The sequence below is a fragment of the Lampris incognitus genome, chromosome 12 (genome assembly GCF_029633865.1).
Source record: "Lampris incognitus isolate fLamInc1 chromosome 12, fLamInc1.hap2, whole genome shotgun sequence".
NCBI lineage: Eukaryota > Metazoa > Chordata > Actinopteri > Lampriformes > Lampridae > Lampris > Lampris incognitus.
Window position 1 is genome coordinate 17,785,310 of NC_079222.1, and position 18,687 is coordinate 17,803,996.

Sequence of the window (18,687 nt, forward strand, 5' to 3'; positions counted from 1 at the left end):
AAACAAAAAATATAAGATATCAAAAGGGTTACAGAATTAATCTGAAACCTAGTCAGGGATTATTTTTACATCCCAAAGTCAGATGACCAATTCTTTTTCAAAGAGCTGGATGAAGATGTACAGTACAACATATATGATTGAAAAGGGGTAGTGTTGTGTTCCTCCCATCAAGGTAGCTTCATGATTAGGTTCCTGTCAAACTCACATGTCTCCAATATGCAGCAAGAAGCCACCCTGTCCCTTACAGAAAGCCTTAGCATCAGACCATGTTCTGCTGGTTTCCTCCATCAAGTAGCACGAGTAGCCATATGCGTCCCAACCCTGTCGCAAAGTGAAGACGTGAATCTATTTTTCAACGCATTATTGCCCTAACATAGTGAAGCACCATGACCCTCTCGGCAAATATCAAAACCTTGTGTGTTCAATAAGGAATTTTACCATTATGCAATATGCCTTTCTAAGTATGGGTAGGGAGTAAACAAACAAGGTAGGCCTTTGTACTACCTGAGGGCATCCATACACAGTGGGCTTTACAGAGGGCAGCGGGTAATGGGCTTTGGGCATTTTGCAAATGTAGGTATTGAGTTCAGTACAAGTCACATCATTCCATCTTCCATTCTGAAATAGAAATACTATGCAATTACCATTTAACATTTTGATGAATGACGAATGAAACCTAAATTATGCATGCTTCCCCCCCTTTTTTCCCCTCCCAATTGCATCCAACCAATTTCCCCACGCTTCCGAGCCGTCCTGGTCGCTGCTCCACCCCCTCTGCCAATCCGGGAAGGGCTGCAGACTACCACATGCCTCCTCCGATACATGTGGAGTCGCCAGCCGCTTCTTTTCGCCTGACAGTGAGGAGTTTCGCCAGGGGGACGTAGCGTGTAGGAGGATCACGCTATTCCCCCCAGTTCCCCCTCCCCCCTGAACAGACGCCCCGACTGACCAGAGGAGGCGCTAGTGCAGTGACCAGGACACACATCCACATCCGGCTTCCCACCCGTAGACACGGCCAAGTGTATCTGTAGGGACGCCCGACCAAGCCGGAGGTGACGTGGGGATTCGAACCGGCGATCTCCGTGTTGGTAGGCAACGGAATAGACTGCCACGCTACCCGGGTGCCCCCATGCTTTTTTATACTGAAATTAAACGATGGGTAGATAATGTATTTTTAGCAATTCCCCCCAAGGAAGAAACATTTGTACGAGTATACATCTAAGGGAAGCAATGCATGTTTTGAAGGTTTTAAGATAAGCAGTCTTTCTTCTCACCTGATGAAGCATCTCAACACAGTCCTCTTTGAAGCCATCATGGTTGTTGGGCTCTCCTGGTGCCCAGTAGGTGAATGTAACCATGTGTTTGTCAGACCAAGTGAACATACCAGGTACTACCAGGTCATTTAAACCAGTCCACACATCACTGGTAGCTGTTATACAACCAGAAAAAAAAGGTCTGAAATCTACATTATCCCTGACATCTTGCAGTGCTCCAGGAAAAGTCTGCTACTTCACAAGGGGTTTACATAATAATTGCTCAATAAATGATGAATACATTGTATTACTGTGCTAATGCCTTACAAACAATACAAGTACTCCTCGATCACCTAATGAAATCTGACACACAGTAGCAGGGGTTGAATCAATGTTCATGAATGTGTTAATGAGTGATCTCTTATTTATACAGGTGGGATTCAGTGACACTTGATTTGAAGGGTTACTTATTTCTGACTGATGACTGAAATAGCCTTGACATAGAGACTTTAACCTGCTACTTTTCTAAGTCCTTACCCAAGTAGAGATAACTTTCCAACCAATTCTGTTCTGTCATTGAGAGGACAGACACTAGCTCAGCCCCAAGACCCCGACAAGCATCATGTGCATTGTTCCATGTCTTCTTCTCTTCAAAAGGCTTGTAGCAAAACTCTCCAAATTCATACCAGTCAGATTCTGGACATCTTAATTCTACAAAGAGATTTGATAAACATTATGATACTAGTCAGACAACACACGTTAAAATATTATATACCGGATTGAACGTGGCATAATGTAGCATTACATAATGTTAACACAAAAATGCAATTCAGTTTGTTTTTGTTTTTTTTTGTTTTAGTGTTTTGTTTTATTATCAGCTCTGTCTTGTCCAGATTGAGCTTCAGGTGGTGTGTTGCCATCCATTCTGAGATGTTAGTCAAGCACCCGCTGGGCCCAGCGCAAATGCCCGCTGGGCCCAGCGCAATTCCGGAATGCGAGAGAGGAGCACCTATGACACATCGTGCCTTGGGCAGGCCTTCATGCGAGGGGACAAGGTATGGGTCTATTGTCCCGTTTGCAAAAAGGGGATTTCCCCGAAGCTTCACAGCCACAGGCAGAGGCCCGGCGAGGTCGTGGGCTGGCTGTCTGAGGTGGTGTACCAGGTGGACATGCCCGGCCGGAGGTGCATAGTGGTGCTGCACCAGGACAGACTCCCCCCATACCACCCTTTTGCTCTGCCTGTCATTGGGAAGGGGGGTGACAGCAGTACCCCATGCACCGATGAGAGTAACTCTCCTCCACTTGTGCTTCCTGTGAGCCCCGGGTGATCTGTGCGCCAGCGACAGCACCCTGGACATTTGGGGGATTATGTGTTGTGTGATGGGGTCATTGAGGACAACTGACCCCTCATGTGGGGGCTATGTAGTAGCAACTGGAGAGAGCGTTCACTCTGATGGTCGGTGGTTCTGTGCTGGGGAAGGCCAAGGGCTCATGGGACTGTTAATGTTTATGTTAAAATCGTTGTTTTAGTTATGTTGTGTTCATGTTATGGTTATGGTGGTTGTGTTGTTTGTTTGGAGGTTCGACTCGGACTAAGTAGACGACCATTTTACTGACTGACTGACTGTGGGACTGTGACTGAGACTGACGTCTCCAGTGGTGACCTCAGGGGGGAATCATTGTGTTGTAGTTCTGTTCTGTGTGCAAATAAAAGAGCATTCCCAGGGTCGTGCGGTGTATGGGGCATGGGAGTTGCCATTAAAAAGGAATCTCCGCCTCCTTCCACGCTAGCTCGCCACAGTACTATTTAGCAGAGGAAAATGTTACGCCCCTGTTTTACCAAACACACTCTGATGGGAGACGGCAGGTCGAACATGCAATGCACTGCAAGAAATGATAAGCGAATAAAATGTGTGAATGTGTGCATAAATGAAAGTAGAACTACCAAGTGTACACCCTTGGTTGCACTACTGAAACGGAGAAGGAAAGAGGATTAATAGCAAGGTTTACTAACAACTTAGTGAGAATGGAAGGGAGTGGGGAAAATGTGTGTGTGTGTGTGTGCGCGCGCGTGCACGTGCGCGCACCACCCGCAGTCAGTGATGGAGCCACTCCGTCACGCATACATATTTTGTGGAAAAGGTCAAAGCATATTATCTTCATTTTCATTTCAACTCACCCCCATCTGCAAATGTATATGACAGCCCATAATTTTCATCAGATCTGCCAAAAAAAAAAAAAAATTTAATTCACTGTTTCGTTGCATTTCTGGGTGGCAACATTTCAAGACTTTTTTAACATGTTGGCTGTAGTGATCAATTCTTTCTTCACCATCAGGTTAAGATGTGCTACAAATGGATAGGGAACAGACTTATAAATAACATGGCCACATACTGTAGCGAGGTGATGCCATTCCTCATGGAGCCGGCGTAGAAGTTCTGTCCTGGTGCCTTCAACAGAGTACAGTCACCTCCGATGTCATTCAGAATTACACCAGCATGGATGGCTGACGCACAAATGTTAGAGTCCTGTTAAATGAGGCAGGAGAGGAGAATGAAGATAAAACTGAAGAGAGTCATATACACATACACACACACACACACACACACACACACACACACACACACACACACACACACACATCTACTCATATATTTTCGTAATGTGTGTGTGTGTGGTGTTAGTGTGTGTGTGTGTGTTAGTGTAGATAGCGGGACCGAAAACTAAAGCATTTATGATCCTAATTCTTTTTGGAGGTGGTAGGTATTGTCTCAGAGAGTAAGGGAAAAATCCCAGAAAATTAAAAGTATGCATAATTATGCATAAATATGCATATTATGCATTTTTCTAAAAATGGCTAAAAACCACTTTTCTCGGCATTTCAGATGATTCTGAGCATCTTTGATTTTTTTCACCTATATAAAAAAGAATTTCAGGGACTTAACGCGAAATATATGCATTTTTGCAAAAATGCACTTATGATCCTAATTTTTTTTGGAGGTGGTAGGTATTGTTCCAGAGAGGACCAGAAAAATAGCAGAACATTAAAATAATTATAATAATTATGCATAATTATGCAAAATGTGCATTTTCTAAAAATGGCGAAAAACCACTTTTCTCGGCATTTCAGATGATTCTGAGCATTTGGGGGGGGTTGGAGTGGGGGGGGGGTAAACCACTTTTCTTGGCATTTCAGATGATTCTGAGCATTTGGGGGGAGGGAGTTGGAGTGGGGGGGTTTAGGGGCAGGGGGAAGGCGGTTAGCTGGCAGGATGAAGAGGAGGGAGATTTAGACGGGTGGATAACCAAACCACTACATTGTAGCGGGGTTCTTCTAGTAGAACTATAAAGTATCAGTATAAATCAGTATAATCTTTTTAGTGTGTTAATTTCTATACCTTTCTACAGTTGTAATTTGGTTTAGATAATATTCACATACCCCACGGTATACTATGCTTCCATACACTTTATAATCCGCACTGGCGCAGCCTGCTGGACAATGGACACTAGAGGATGCAAATAACAATATTAGCAAACAATATCTGCACTGCCACTTTTTTTCAAACAAAGTTAACGAACCTCCTTAATGGTTAAATTAAGGTAAATAGCTTATTTAAAATAAATGAAATGCATGGAACAAAATAGAACCAAAAGATAAAACAGGTAGGAATAGGAAGGGAAAAACAACAAGAGGGGGAAAAAAAGATCATCCATCACAATGTATGACAAACTTAGATACTTACTGCAAATTTGCCTCTTTTTTTTTCTTTTTTTTTACATTTCTGTTTTTCTGTAAAAATTGAGTAAATTAAGTTAAATTAAAAGGTGCTGATTCTTCCATCCTGAGCTCTCTGAGCAAGTTATTTCAATGTATGGGGGCCCCAACAACTGCAGGTATAGTCGTTACCTTTGCTCTTAACCCAAGACTGAAACATCTAGAAGGGCCCTAATGAGTGCACATTGGCTCAAAAGGGGATTAAAAGGTTTGCAGTGAAGCTTTGAGTAAGACCTAACCATTAATAAGAGTAACCAGTAACATCTTAAAATCAACTGTTAATTTAAATGACATCCTGAGATACTATAACTGTAATGATATGATTTCATATTGTTTTTGTACAAGGTAAAATCCTAGCTGCTGGTCACTCTCGGGACTCTACTTTGGAGATCCGAGTGACTTTTGACTGATGCCGGATTAAAGAGTCACATTGGTCTAAATGTGAGGTGATAAAACCATGAATCAGTCTATCCTGGTTATTTAATAAGTATTATATCATTGCTTAAAACGGGAAACTTTTGAAAAGACCATTCACAAAACTGTTATGGGAATATTCAAGGGGCAGATAGTGGACTTCAGGCAGAATACATCTTCTGACAGAACTGAGAGAGAAGTGGGTTCAACACAGCTAAACTCAGATGTGACCCGTCAGAGAGGGACTGAAGCCTTTTGTATTTAGCCTTTGATTTAATATCAAAATGTCTTTACTATTCTTTGGGGTGTTTTAATCCCAGGGGTGACGGAGAAGGGATGATAACTGTTGATTAAACTGAACAGAACCCTTTGATTTTGACAAAGATTCTATGTTAAATCACTAAACACGCATCTTAAATTTCCCTGATATTTCCTTGTGAGGTCTTACAAAATGTTATAAAAAATACACATAGTATAACCGCCAAAACCTTTTTTTTTGGAGGGGGGGGGGTTCCTCCTTTTTTCCCCAAATTGTATCTGGTCAATTACCCCAATCTTCCGAGCCGTCCCGGTCGCTGCTCCACCTCCTCTGCTGATCTGGGGAGGGCTACAGACTACTTCATGCTTCCTCTGATACAAGCGGAGTTGCCAGTTGCTTTTCAACTGACAGTGAGGAGTTTCGCCAGGGGGACATAGCATGTGGGAGGATCACGCTATTCCCCCAGTTCCCCCTCCCCCCTGAACAGGCACCCCAGCTGACCAGAGGAAGTGCTAGTGCAATGACCAGGACACATACCCACATCCGGCTTCCCACCCACAGACATGACCAATTGTGTCTGTAGGGATGCCCGACCAAGCCGGAGGCAACACGGGGATTTGAACCAGGATCCCCGTATTGGTAGGCAACAGAACCGGACGCCTCATCTGCCAAAAACTTTTGCTTGACTCTATTATACTCATGTTATGGTCCAAATATTCTCAAAACTTGGGTATTCGATAACAGTAGTAGGCCATTCAGGAAAGAAAAATCATATGTGCAATAATAACTAAAGCTCATCTCATCATCAGCCGCTTATCCGGGGTCGGGTCATGGTGGCAGCAAGCTAATTAGGGCACTCCAGACGTCCCTCTCCCCAGCAACACCCTCCAGCTCCTCCTGGGGATCTCAAGGCATTCCCAGGCCAGATTGAACATGTAGTCTTTCCAGTGAGTTCTGGGTCTACCCTGGGGTCTCCTCCCAGTTGAATGTGCCCAGAAAACCTTCAAAGGAAGGTGCCCAGAAGGCATCCTAATCAGATGCCCGAACCACCTCAACTGGCTCCTTTTGACACGAAGGAGCAGCGGCTCTACTTCAAGCTCCCTCCGGATGTCCAAGCTCCTCACCCTATCTCTCAGGCTGACCCCAGACAACCTACGGAGGAAACTCATTTCAGCCACTTGTATCCCCGATCAGTCACGACCAAAAGCTCATGACCATAGGTAAGGGTTGGAACGAAGACTGACTGGTAAACTGAGAGCTCTGCCTTCTGGCTCAGCTCCCTCTTCATCACAACGGTCCGATACAATGCCCGTATTACTGCTGATGCTGCACCACTCTGCCTGTCCTACCCTCACTCATGAACAAGACCTCAAGATACTTGAACTCCTTCACTTGAGGCAACAATCCAGCATTTTGCGGTAGAGAACCATGTCCTCAGACTTGGAGGTGCTGACTCTCATCCCAGCCATTTAATACTCAGCTGCAAACTGCCCCAGTGCGCGCTGGATTTCGCATTCTGATGAAGCCAACAAAACCACATTATCTGTGAAGAGCAGAAATGCAATTCTGAGGTTCCCAAAACGGACACACTCCTCACCTTGGCTGCGCCTTGGGATCCCGTCCATGAATATTACAAACAGAATCGGAGAGAAGGGACAACCTTGGCGGAGTCCGACACCCACCGAAAACGTGTTTGACTTTATGCCGAGAATACGGACACAGCTCTCACTTTGGTTATACAAGGACCAGATGGCTTGTAGCAACTGCTCCGGTGCCCCATACCCCCGTAGTACCCTTCACAGAGTGTCCCGGGGTACACGGTCGTAAGCCTTCTCCAAGTCCACAAAACACATGTAGACTGGCTGGTCAAATTCCCATGCCCCCCTCAGCACTTCCGCAAGAGTAAAGAGTTGGTCCGTCGTTCCACAGCCAGGATGGAATCCGCATTGTTCCTCCTGGATCCAAGGTTTGACAATCGGTCAGAGCCTCCTTTCCAGTACCCTAGAGTAGACTTTCCCAGGGAGGCTGAGCAGTGTGATGCCCCGATGATAACTAAATATTGAGGGCTAAGTGAATGGTATAAGATATGAGCCTGTGATACCTAGCATCTGCTCCCTATTATATGTAGATGATGGTGTTATATTTTCTTTTTACTATCATGATGTGTGTCTTACTGTGATCCCTGTGCTTAATGTGTAGCCTTGTATTGTTAAATGGAACTGCTGTGACACAAAGGAAACTTAAGAGAATTCCGACAATAAAAATCATGCCGATACAATTTCATTTGGATTTTGAACCTTAAATGAAGCAATGAAATAGAAAAAAAAATAGTCAGGGCAGTGCTTTCATAATGGGAGACCAGTCCCTCTGTGTTTGTAAGATAATCTGTAGCAGTGAGCAAAATAGGCAGCCAATAAACGTTTCTATAAACTTTCTACCTGATGTTTACAACCACTTTTGCAAGAGTTAGGGTAAGGTTTACATGCATAGTCTCAACGTACCAATAACTATGGCATAAGACCACATGATGAAAATATTTTTAACATTATCACATAAAATTCAGTATGTGGGGTGGCAGCTCAGGAGGAAGAGCGGGCTGTCTAGTAATCGGAAGGTTCTTGGTTCGATCCCCTGCTCCACCAGACAGCGTGTCAAAGTGTCCTTGAACAAGACACTGAACCCCTAACTGCTCCTGGTGAGCAGGTTAATGCTTTGCATGGCAGCCTCCACCATCAGTGTATGAATAGGTGAATGTGAGACATACATTGTAAAGCCGTTTGAGTGGTCACTAGACCAGAATAGTGCTATATAAATACAGTCCATTTACCATTTTACGGAGCATGCTACACATTGAAAAAATGTTATTCCAATCTGGACTTACATCACACGATCATTGGCAAAGTTGAAGTTGGGCTTGTTAGCGCATGTGACTGCATCTGTTGAAATGAAATGCAGCATATTTACCATCATATGGGGGCAATATGCTAACAGTATCACTTGCAAATGTCTATTGAGATCTGTGACCATCCATTTCAATTTGTAAAGTTTCATGTGGAGACTTGTAAACATGTCTCTCTCTCTCTGTGCATCTTGGCAAATGGCCCCATACTACGAACATTTATATGAGAAAGGGCAAAATATAATTGCTTAATAAAGATTAAGTATACAGTCATAATGACACAAAGTGAATAAGTGAATGTACAAATCTCTTGGTCTTGTCACAACAGTAAAGAGGGTTTCGTACAGTCAGGTGTGCATCCGAGGACATCAAATCGGAGGCCTGCCTGCCTATTATACTCCTGGGGAAGGATCCGGATGAATTTAGCAGACACCGGAGTACCCAAAAGCTGTGTTTCTGGGGTGTCTCTGTCTGTAGATCCTGGGAAAATCTGGGAATACCACAGAAGCTTCAGAATGATTACATTTAATTATCAACAAGGTACTTTTACACTTGTTAAATACTTTTCCCGTATTTACACAACATGACTTTGATCCAGTGATGTGTCCTAAAGGGAAAATTTGGTCTGGGGACTCACTCCCCCATCAGCAGTGTAGTCTGTCCAGGTGGTACCACTTATACTGTGCTGGACTTTAAACTTGGTGACCCAGTAGTCATCATGAGGACAACCCTGAATCACTATCCCTGTCACTTTCCTGGTCTCTCCTAGGTCCACCTGAATCCAGTTTGAGTTTGCTGCAGATAAAGGAAGTGGGTGACGATTAGACACAAAACAATTTTTTCCCTTAACACATGTTCACTTGAATAAATAAAAATGTACTGAAAATGGCATTTGGCAATTTGAAATCAATATTTAAAACTCCTTCTTACAAATTCTTTGACATGATAACCTTTGGATATGTTATAATGTCTAGTTTGGTACATACAGCCACTAGAAGGCATCCAGCAGGATCTGCCATTTAAACGGGCTTTATTTGGAGTAAAATAACCCACGGAAGTAGAGGCAGAGAGCTGGGAGTCTGTGATGTTTCCATCTTCCACACCCAGGCCATGTAGGCACACTGGAAGCAGTAAAATCCAAAAACAACATAGTTAGATTAAATAACACCAGAGAGCCCATGCATAACTGAGGGCAAGAATTATTTGTTGAATGTTTCAAAAAAATCTTTTTTTAAACTTGTGCTGTCAGTAGGCTAGGCATACAACACAGGGAATGTGTATGCCAATGTGTCCTTGACAGAGTTAATCAGTAAGTGGGGTTCAGATTCTCCACCTGCAAGGGCAATGTTTATTTTTATTTTTTCCCCTTTTTCTCCCCAATTGTACTTGGCCAATCACCCCCACTCCTCCGAGCCATCCTGGTTGCTGCTCCACCACCTCCGCCGATCCGGGGAGGGCTGCAGACTACCACATGCCTTCTCCGATACATGTGGAGTTGCCAGCCGTTTCTTTTTCACCTGACAGTGAGGAGTTTCGCCAGGGGGACATAGCGTGTGGGAGGATCACGCTATTCCCCCCAGTTCCCCCTCCCTCCTTAACAGGCCCTCAGACTGATCAGAGGGGGTGCTAGTGTAGCGACCAGGACACATACCACATCCGGCTTCCCACCCACAGACACGGCCGTTTGTGTCTGTAGGGACACCTGACCAAGCCGAAGGTCATATTGGGATTCAAACCTGCGATCCCCGTGTTGGTAGGCAACGGAATAGACCGCCACGCTACCGAGACACCCAAGACAATCTTTATTAATTATGAAGAACCCCTTATAATAACTCCACCCTTTGGATGATCTGTGGGATGACAAGAGCACAGAGTTTTTGTTATACATTTATAGCTCTCCATTGGTCCCCTCCATGATCAGCTAAACAACCGATCAGCATGATTTCTCCAAGAGGGAGACAATCAACACAAATTAAACAGGGCGACTCAGAAACGAAAAATGACAAAATGCATCTGATAAAGACAGACAAATAGACGTGGACGTGTGTTTGACAAAACATAATTAAATTGAGCTTATCAATATCAGTTTAGAACAGCAGCTGTGGTGATAAAGAGAAGATGAAAAAAAGGTGGGGAGAAAGGACGAAGAAGAGGGATGCAATCCAGAGAGTGTTCCAGGGAGTGTGTGAGGCAGATGCTAGCAGTGTGTATGTGCATGTGACATGTCCACCTGTGAGTGCATGGGATTAATACCAAATTTCTGGTGTTCTGCAACATATCGTGGTGCCTCCGAGCAGCAGAAGCAGAAGCCACCCACGGGCCCTGCATTCATGCAGGCACACCCCGACTAAGAGACCAGCCAGAGCCCAAAGCACCACAACCCCAGACGAACACCGAGCCAAAAGGGGGACCAGAAGCCTGCAGAGCAACAGCTCTGCTAATCCCCAAGGAGCACAAACCAGTCCCCAAAAGCACAAGTCGAGCCCGCATCCCCGGGGTGTACCCAGTGGCAGGGGGTACACAGGCACAAGGCGAACCCGCATGGGACCCGAGCCACAGATGGCAAGCACAGACTAAGGACCCAAAGCCATGCCCTGCGACCGACAGTATGACACACTTCCGGGACCACCCACCCAGTTGGCGTGCAGGATAGCCTCATGTCCATTCACACCTGGCCTAAGGGTGAGGCACGCCACACCGCAGGTAGCTGGATGGACCATCCTGCATCACAAACTGATGATACACCCACATAGCTGAATAAACCCGACCCAGGCCCCACTCCACCTGCCGCACCCACAACGCCCATCACAGAAAAGCCAAGCAGCAGGGGCAAGTCTGGGAGCAAGTCTGACAGCCACCCCCACCCCACGGCCCCCATCAATGACGATGAGACATCATCCAGGGGCCCTGAAAAACATCCAGCAGTGCTCTCCATGACCTGCCAGTATGCAGGACACCACCCAGCAGAGTGATCCACCTGGGCACGGGACCCTCCTGTCTGCTCCCTGGCTGACCACCCACCCATGCCAACCCACCAATGTCCTGCCCATCCTGGTAGCCTTAGTGCTTAATGTGTTCTTGTGTTGTGTATGGAGTTAAATGACAGGGTGTGAAGGTATGAGTCATCCAGGCTCATCATACCCAAACCGCTCACATCTCTTCTACCCGCCAACCCTGACCTGGTAGTGGGTGTTGTTTGGAGTATGATTTGTTTGGAAGGGTGTGTTGTACTAAGCTAGCGTGATTGGAATTTAAATTTCTGGACATTGTCAAGGTGCAAGCAGGGGCAGGAGCATTGCAGGCAAGATCTCAACTGCCCACCTTGCCTCCATCCAAATGGCTCCCACAAACCCTAGGCCTATCATTTGGTGTGAGGGCAGTGTATATATTCCAGAGCTGGGTGAGACAGGCAACGTACAACAAGAACAATGCAGGCAGCCAGCCAGAGAGCAGCCAAGCAGACTCCCCCAGGACTAGCCTGAGGTTCATCCCCACTACCAGAGGGCAACCTACCCACATCGACCAGCCAGGGCTTCAACATGGCAGGCTGTTCAGTGCCTCCCACAGGACTCCGACCAGTCCCCCACTGCCACACATGCAGGCCACAGACTCATATATAGCCGACACCCCACCCACCCACCCACCACGTGGTCCTCCAGCAAGAAAAACCCCTCACGTCGAGAACAGTGGGGAGACCACACCCTGGCAGTCAAGGATGACAACAGCCCCCCCCCCCCCCCCCAGGGCGATCACCCATGCAAACCTGCTCTGGGGGCACCTGGCCAGGATTAAGTGCCAGTCCAGTACCCGTGACCAGATGGCACATCCAACCGGTCACTCCACCCCCAGGATGGGCAGACAGGGCTCAATCCTGACCCAGCAATCCGCACTCACCACCCCTGACCCAAGCCCCAAACCCATGAATACATCCTGTACTTGCACCCATAGGCAGGGTACAAGCACCACCCCCCCACCCCCCCGAAACCACAGACCCTTCCCGTGCCTCTGCTGGTCCAGCCTGCAACTGGGAACCAATGCCCCCCCAGGGCCCACAGCTCCCCTCCCCACTGGGTATGAACTAACCACAGAGTGGTTGGTAAATACAGTGTCATCTGTGTTTAAAAGATTTTTTATATTCTAGAACAGCGGTGGCTAACCATGTGCCACGGAGAGCCAGGTGTATGCAGGTTTTTGTTCCAACCCGACTTCACACCAGGTGATTTCATTGATACATTCTTCCTCTTTGGCTGATGGGTTGCTAAGCAGTGAAATCACCTGGTGTGAAGTCCAACTGGAATGAAAACCTGCATACACATCAGTGAAATCACCTGGTGTGGAGTCAGGTTGGAATGAAAACCTGCATACACCTGGCTCTCCACGGCACATGGTTAGCCACCCCTGTTCTAGAAAAAGGTTTTTTTAAACTAACAATATGAGTAAGATCACTGATCGGGGGTGTTGAAGGGTGTTGTTAGTTCATTTGATTTACACTTTTAGAGACTGCTGCAGTTGGAGATGTCGCAGAGAGCTGTGACCACTGATGTTATACCTCTTGAGTTAATGTTGGGAATGATAAAAATGAAATGTTGTTTCAAAAAATTTTATATTACATCTTCTTTTTTTGCTTTAGAACATATGCAATATATAGGTACTGAGTAGTTTGGTGTAGAGTTAACAGTTGAACAAAAAATATGTTTCTTTATCAAATGCACATGTCAGATATTAGTACATTTGGAGCATCCTAGAACAGACTGCATGGGAGTGGCAGGTATTATGTCTGCCCTATGAGGAATGAGGACCTACCCTTTTGTTCGCAACTGTAGGTCACCTTTAGGTATTTGAAAACGCTGGGACAGGGGTCCTGCTCCACATGTGCATATACAAAACAGAAGGGATGGTTGTCACATTTCTTTCTTATGTAAGGTAGGAAACCATCCACTGTGCAACTTCCTAGAATGAAACAGCAAACATTTAACACGAGATGTTGAGAAATATATCATAATGACCATGTCAACATGATTAATACTCACACTGGTAAATTAATTTTACACGATTTAAGAAAAAATGTCAAAAATACACCTGGTAAAGGAGAAAGTGCACTGATGTCCACTAAACTACAGATAAATGAGTTTTAACCAGAGCAATTTTATAAATGCACTCATTAGAATCATTAACTGGTCTATTAGATTGCCTTTCCTATTCCTTCTGAATCTACCCTTTTTAGTTGAGGCAAATGTTTTTTATTTTTTCTGGGGGGGGGGTTCCCCCCTTTTTCTCCCCAATTGTACCCGTCCAATTACCCCACTCTTTCGAGCTATCCTGGTCACCGCTCCACCCCCTCTGCCAATCCGGGGAGGCCTGCAGACTACCACATGGCTCCTCCGATAAATGTGGAGTCGCCAGCCGCTTCTTTTCGCCTGACAGTAAGGAGTTTTGCCAGGGGGACGTAGCATATGGGAGGATGACACTATCCCCCCCAGTGTCCCCCCCCCAAACAGGTGCCCCGATCGACCAGAGGAGGCGCTAGTGCAGCGACCAGGACACATACCCACATCCGGCTTCCCACCAGCAGACACGGCCAATTGTGTATGTAAGGACGCCGGACCAAGTCAGAGTTAACATGGGGATTCAAACCGGTGATCCCCGTGTTGGTAGGCAACAGAAGAGAACACCACGCTACCTGGATACCCCAAAATGTTTTTCATTTTGACTAGTAGTCCAGTACCTCCTCCTGATCCATCCAAGTTGGGGCAGATGTCATCACTATCCCGTCCATAGAAGGCTGATTGGATGTTAATCACACTTTCCTCTGGACAATGAAGAACAGCACTGGAGCCCTGACACACCAGAGCAGTCATAAAGCCTACCCAAGGAAAAAGCCACATACCAAGTCACAAACCCAATTAAAGGCATAACATTGCATGAGGCATTCAAAATGAGCAATCAGTTAAGTGATTACCGATTTGCTTATTTATTATCAGATATTATATAAATGGCTATAGGGGAAAATAACAACACACAAAGATATCTGAACACAATGAACCATCACACATACCATCATGGGGAGGAGGGGGCCGAGGAGTTTTCCCTGACAAAATAAACATGGTTTTTACAAATCAGTGCTTTATATGTTGTTCTCTGCTCATAAATAACAAACATATTATAAGAATACAGACACCATATCCTACCCCTCCGCTTGCAGATGTATCCTCTATTGAAGTCACAATTGTCATCATTCCAGTAACCATTGTTAATGAGTATTGACAGACAGTTTTCACCATTGTAGTTGTCAGGGTTGCCTGTTAAGATGGACAAAATCAACAAATGGGATCTGGATGTCTTTTTAATAAGAGTTACAGGTAAAACTTGGATTTCTGAAATTGTTATTTTTTTTCTGTTTTGAAGAGACAGCTAGTTGAAAAGGAAAACTAGACATTCGACACTGAAGCAGTGGCTCAACATTTCCATATAACTGGAATGAATCAGCAAGGTAATTCTGACCCATGTTATTGCCCTGTTCTGTTGTATTGTCCATACTGCCCGGTTTCTCCCTTGTGCCACAATTTCTTGAAATTATAATTTTGTTTTGTTTTATTTTGTTTTTGTGCACACAGATAGGGTGTGGGAAGTGGAATTTATTTAAAACTGAATTGAATTGAACTGAAGAGGATGAAATTAATTGAACCGATCAAATTAAACTGAACTGAATTGAAATGAAATTAACTGAACTGAATTGTTTTGAACTACAGGAAGTCCGCGGATTACGAACGAGCACCGTTGTTGAGTCTGTTCGTAAATCGAATTTATATGTAAGTCAAAAGTTATGTACAGTTCACATCTAGCATCAATTAGTCAAATGTTTGTCTTAGTATATTGTAACGTGCATGGATTAGTCTTCTTATCCATGCACGTTACAATATATTTTACCTAAAACGTCATAAATATAACAATGCAGTAATAGTAAATGTAACTACAGTACAGTATTTATAATTGAGCGAGAATGTTTAAAGTTCTTACGTTTCAAGCTCCCCACCTGCCACTGTCCCCGGAGTGGGTCGCGACTGGTGGAGGCCGGCCGTTTGACGCCATTACAGAAAGCCTGCTCGGGGCTCGCCTCACAGGGTAAGTGAAAAAACGGTGAGTGTTTTGCCTCTCTCTGAACGCTTTATTATTTCCAATTTCGTTTCAGTCGTGATCGTTTTACTTTTCTTCGGTGCGTCAGCATCACTTGCATCAGATTTACGCTTTGAAGCCACGAGTACGAGGGCAAACTTGAATTTTTTAAGTCAAAACACAACGCACAGAATAACGTTTACGCGATCCCACTTAAAATGGCGACGACGGCGTGGCGTTGTTCTCCCTCGGGCCGACGAACCGCATAAAAAGCAATGTTTCGAGCGCCGCGCAAAGTAGTCCGTCCGTTTATTAGTATGAACCATTGTGTGTAACTCGATTTTTTTCTTTCTTTAATAATAGGCTTTATGGAGGTCGATTCGTAAGTACGGGCGTTCATAAATCGGGCGTTCATAACCCGGGGACTCCTTGTAAACTGAACTGAACTGAACTGAATTAAATTGAATTGAATTGAATTAAACTTAATGGACTATCAAATGAAGGAATTGGAGGTAATAGGAATTGAACTTGACAAATTGTACCTGCATTCCAGTGTACATATCTGAAAGGAGAGCCATCTGTCCACTCCCAGCCCCCTTCAGTGACAGAGTCATGACCCCCCATCCAAAGTGATATCCCTGTTGGACTCAGCTGGACCATTCCTTTAAAGTATACAGTATATTAATCATTTTATGCCAAATGTATTTTAGGCGTTTCATTATAGTGCCAACTCAAAAGTTCAACAAGGGCCTAAAATGACTAAAATACAGTTTATCATCAGTACCCTCCATTCACACCATTGAAATCTAAATTAAACAAAAAGCAGGGCAATAAAGAAATAAATATGAATAATAAAAGGGTTAAAAGCCACCTTGTATGAAGGCCTGTTCAAAGGGATCAGTGATGCTAACAAGGTCTCCTCCTTGGTTGATGCAGTCAGCCCGTGCTTCTGCCCACTTCCTCATGTTCAGGTAGTTGAACTGGTAGCAGTAGTCATTAAATGGATCAGCCATCCAAGTACCACACTTTTCATTCCATCCTAAAAATAAATACAAGCACTGAACTGCTCTTTTAGAGATACACACAAATGCAAACACTACTTACTAGACCATGTTTTAAAGGGAGATATATTTAAATATTATTGAATCCTGCACTCTTGTCGTTTAGCCGCCAACACCAACAACAAATCAAAGCAAGATAGACTAACAAATTCAAATAGAAAAGTGGCAGAAACAAAGCAAATTTGCTTAAATTCTGTCATTTTTGAAAACCTTCTATGAACATTATTTGTTGCAATTACTGCATAGTTTGGTGAGGACTGCGAATGTGAACCAAGTCATTTGGGGGAGGCAGAGCCTCAAACAGCAACAACCCCTGCTGAATTTTACAGTCATAGTATGCTTTAGGAAAGCTGAAATAAAACACATAGTACTTAAGAACGAACCAATTCAGATGGGTAAACACCCTTGCACTTTAACACTACAATAGTCAAATTTTGTGTAATTACGACAAGGAGTGATGGGCTTACCTGGCCCAGAGGTTGGGGGTTGGGGAGGAGGTCTTTGACCTTTGGCTATTGAGGGGAAAAATATTTATTTAGGGAGCAAAAAAAAAAAAGAAGCTTAAACTTTTTTGAGAAAAGGTAAGTTTATTAAGAGAATAAAAATATTTATTTTTATAGCGACAAACCTTTTTTGCAGATAAATTCTTTTGTGGAGGTGCAGAAGTCATCATTCAGTTTGCCAGCTTCATGATGATTCGCCCCTCGGAGTTGCACACAGTCCTCATTTTGCTGCCAATTGTCCGGCTGGTTGGGAGCCCAAAGCAGGAAATCCTGAGAGGGACATAGGCAAATTGTGTCCTAATGAAATAATACATGATTGTAATTGCTGTGCGTAATATGCTTGTTTCTGCTATTGTGTGACTGTATTGTTCGTGATAATATGTGGAGTGTCTGCTGTTGTCCAAGGATGTATTGGGCTGCAGAGTTTAACATGCTGTACCGAAAACAAATTCCACCGGCCTTTGTCGTGTGGCTAATAAACAATCAGTCTATCTATCTATCTATCTATCTATCTATCTATCTATCTATCTATCTATCTATCTATCTATCTATCTATCTATCTATCTATCTATCTATCTATCTATCTATCTATCTATCTATCTATCTATCTATCTATCTAACATCTTCCCTGATGTAGTTTGACTACACTGTAGCATTTGTCCACAGTGAATGTTTTAAAAGTGTGTGTGTGTGTGTGTGTGTGTGTGTGTGTGTGTGTTTGTGTTTTGTTCAATCTTCATTACCAGAAATGCCATGATTTTCAGTCATTTCAAAGTCTGTAAAATAATGCTAATAAAAGACCTTTGCCCTCATTACGTTGAGTAAAGCAAAGTGCTTTAATTATATATCCCCCATCTCTTGTTGTGAGAATGAGTATTATTATTTTCCTGGCAATCTGTGTTGTATTTGGAAGTTACTTACAGCATTACTTCCATCTGTATATTTAAAGTGGTTTTCTTCATTGATGTCATTTAAACCCACCCAGCTTTCCCCCGGCATGTGAGCTGCAGATTAAAAAAAAATGGTGAAATTAAAACTTCCATTGGGTTATTCAGTTTTAAAGATTGTTGGTAACACTTTCTATGAAGCTTGCATCTATAACGCCCTATAAGCATCTATAACGCCCTATAAGCATCTATTGCATCTATAACACCCATACGTCCCTATAATGTGTATTACAATGATTAACGGCTATGTCTGAAGACTGAAATAGCACTGAAGTCTCGTTATGCATCTCTACAAAACTTCAGCAAAACAAGTTGGCTAAGATGCATTATGACATTTGACAGATAAACAGGCTAATGATGACATATTTATAATGCATAAGTCCGTTTTAAATTGACAATGTATCATAAAGGTGGTTATGAGGTGTTGTGAGGGCATATACGTGGTTATAATGAATCTTACAAT

The 18,687-nt window shown here is 44.0% G+C and overlaps 1 protein-coding gene across 1 annotated transcript in view; it reads right to left on the reverse strand.

Moving 5' to 3' along the window:
* The window catches only part of LOC130122026 (macrophage mannose receptor 1), a 50,768-nt gene that overhangs the window by 21,703 nt on the left and 10,378 nt on the right, over nucleotides 1–18,687 (reverse strand). Inside the window, exons 13-32 of the mRNA XM_056291043.1 lie at nucleotides 18,199–18,281; nucleotides 17,403–17,547; nucleotides 17,242–17,286; nucleotides 16,585–16,752; nucleotides 16,256–16,375; nucleotides 14,789–14,899; nucleotides 14,656–14,688; nucleotides 14,326–14,463; nucleotides 13,404–13,550; nucleotides 9,587–9,721; nucleotides 9,238–9,395; nucleotides 8,946–9,090; nucleotides 8,583–8,637; nucleotides 4,693–4,759; nucleotides 3,648–3,781; nucleotides 3,433–3,476; nucleotides 1,791–1,964; nucleotides 1,275–1,429; nucleotides 505–618; nucleotides 206–321 (exon numbers count right to left, since the gene is read on the reverse strand). Coding sequence (XP_056147018.1) covers nucleotides 206–321; nucleotides 505–618; nucleotides 1,275–1,429; nucleotides 1,791–1,964; nucleotides 3,433–3,476; nucleotides 3,648–3,781; nucleotides 4,693–4,759; nucleotides 8,583–8,637; nucleotides 8,946–9,090; nucleotides 9,238–9,395; nucleotides 9,587–9,721; nucleotides 13,404–13,550; nucleotides 14,326–14,463; nucleotides 14,656–14,688; nucleotides 14,789–14,899; nucleotides 16,256–16,375; nucleotides 16,585–16,752; nucleotides 17,242–17,286; nucleotides 17,403–17,547; nucleotides 18,199–18,281 — 2,287 coding nt within the window. The remainder of the gene's footprint in view (nucleotides 1–205; nucleotides 322–504; nucleotides 619–1,274; nucleotides 1,430–1,790; nucleotides 1,965–3,432; nucleotides 3,477–3,647; nucleotides 3,782–4,692; nucleotides 4,760–8,582; nucleotides 8,638–8,945; nucleotides 9,091–9,237; nucleotides 9,396–9,586; nucleotides 9,722–13,403; nucleotides 13,551–14,325; nucleotides 14,464–14,655; nucleotides 14,689–14,788; nucleotides 14,900–16,255; nucleotides 16,376–16,584; nucleotides 16,753–17,241; nucleotides 17,287–17,402; nucleotides 17,548–18,198; nucleotides 18,282–18,687) is intronic.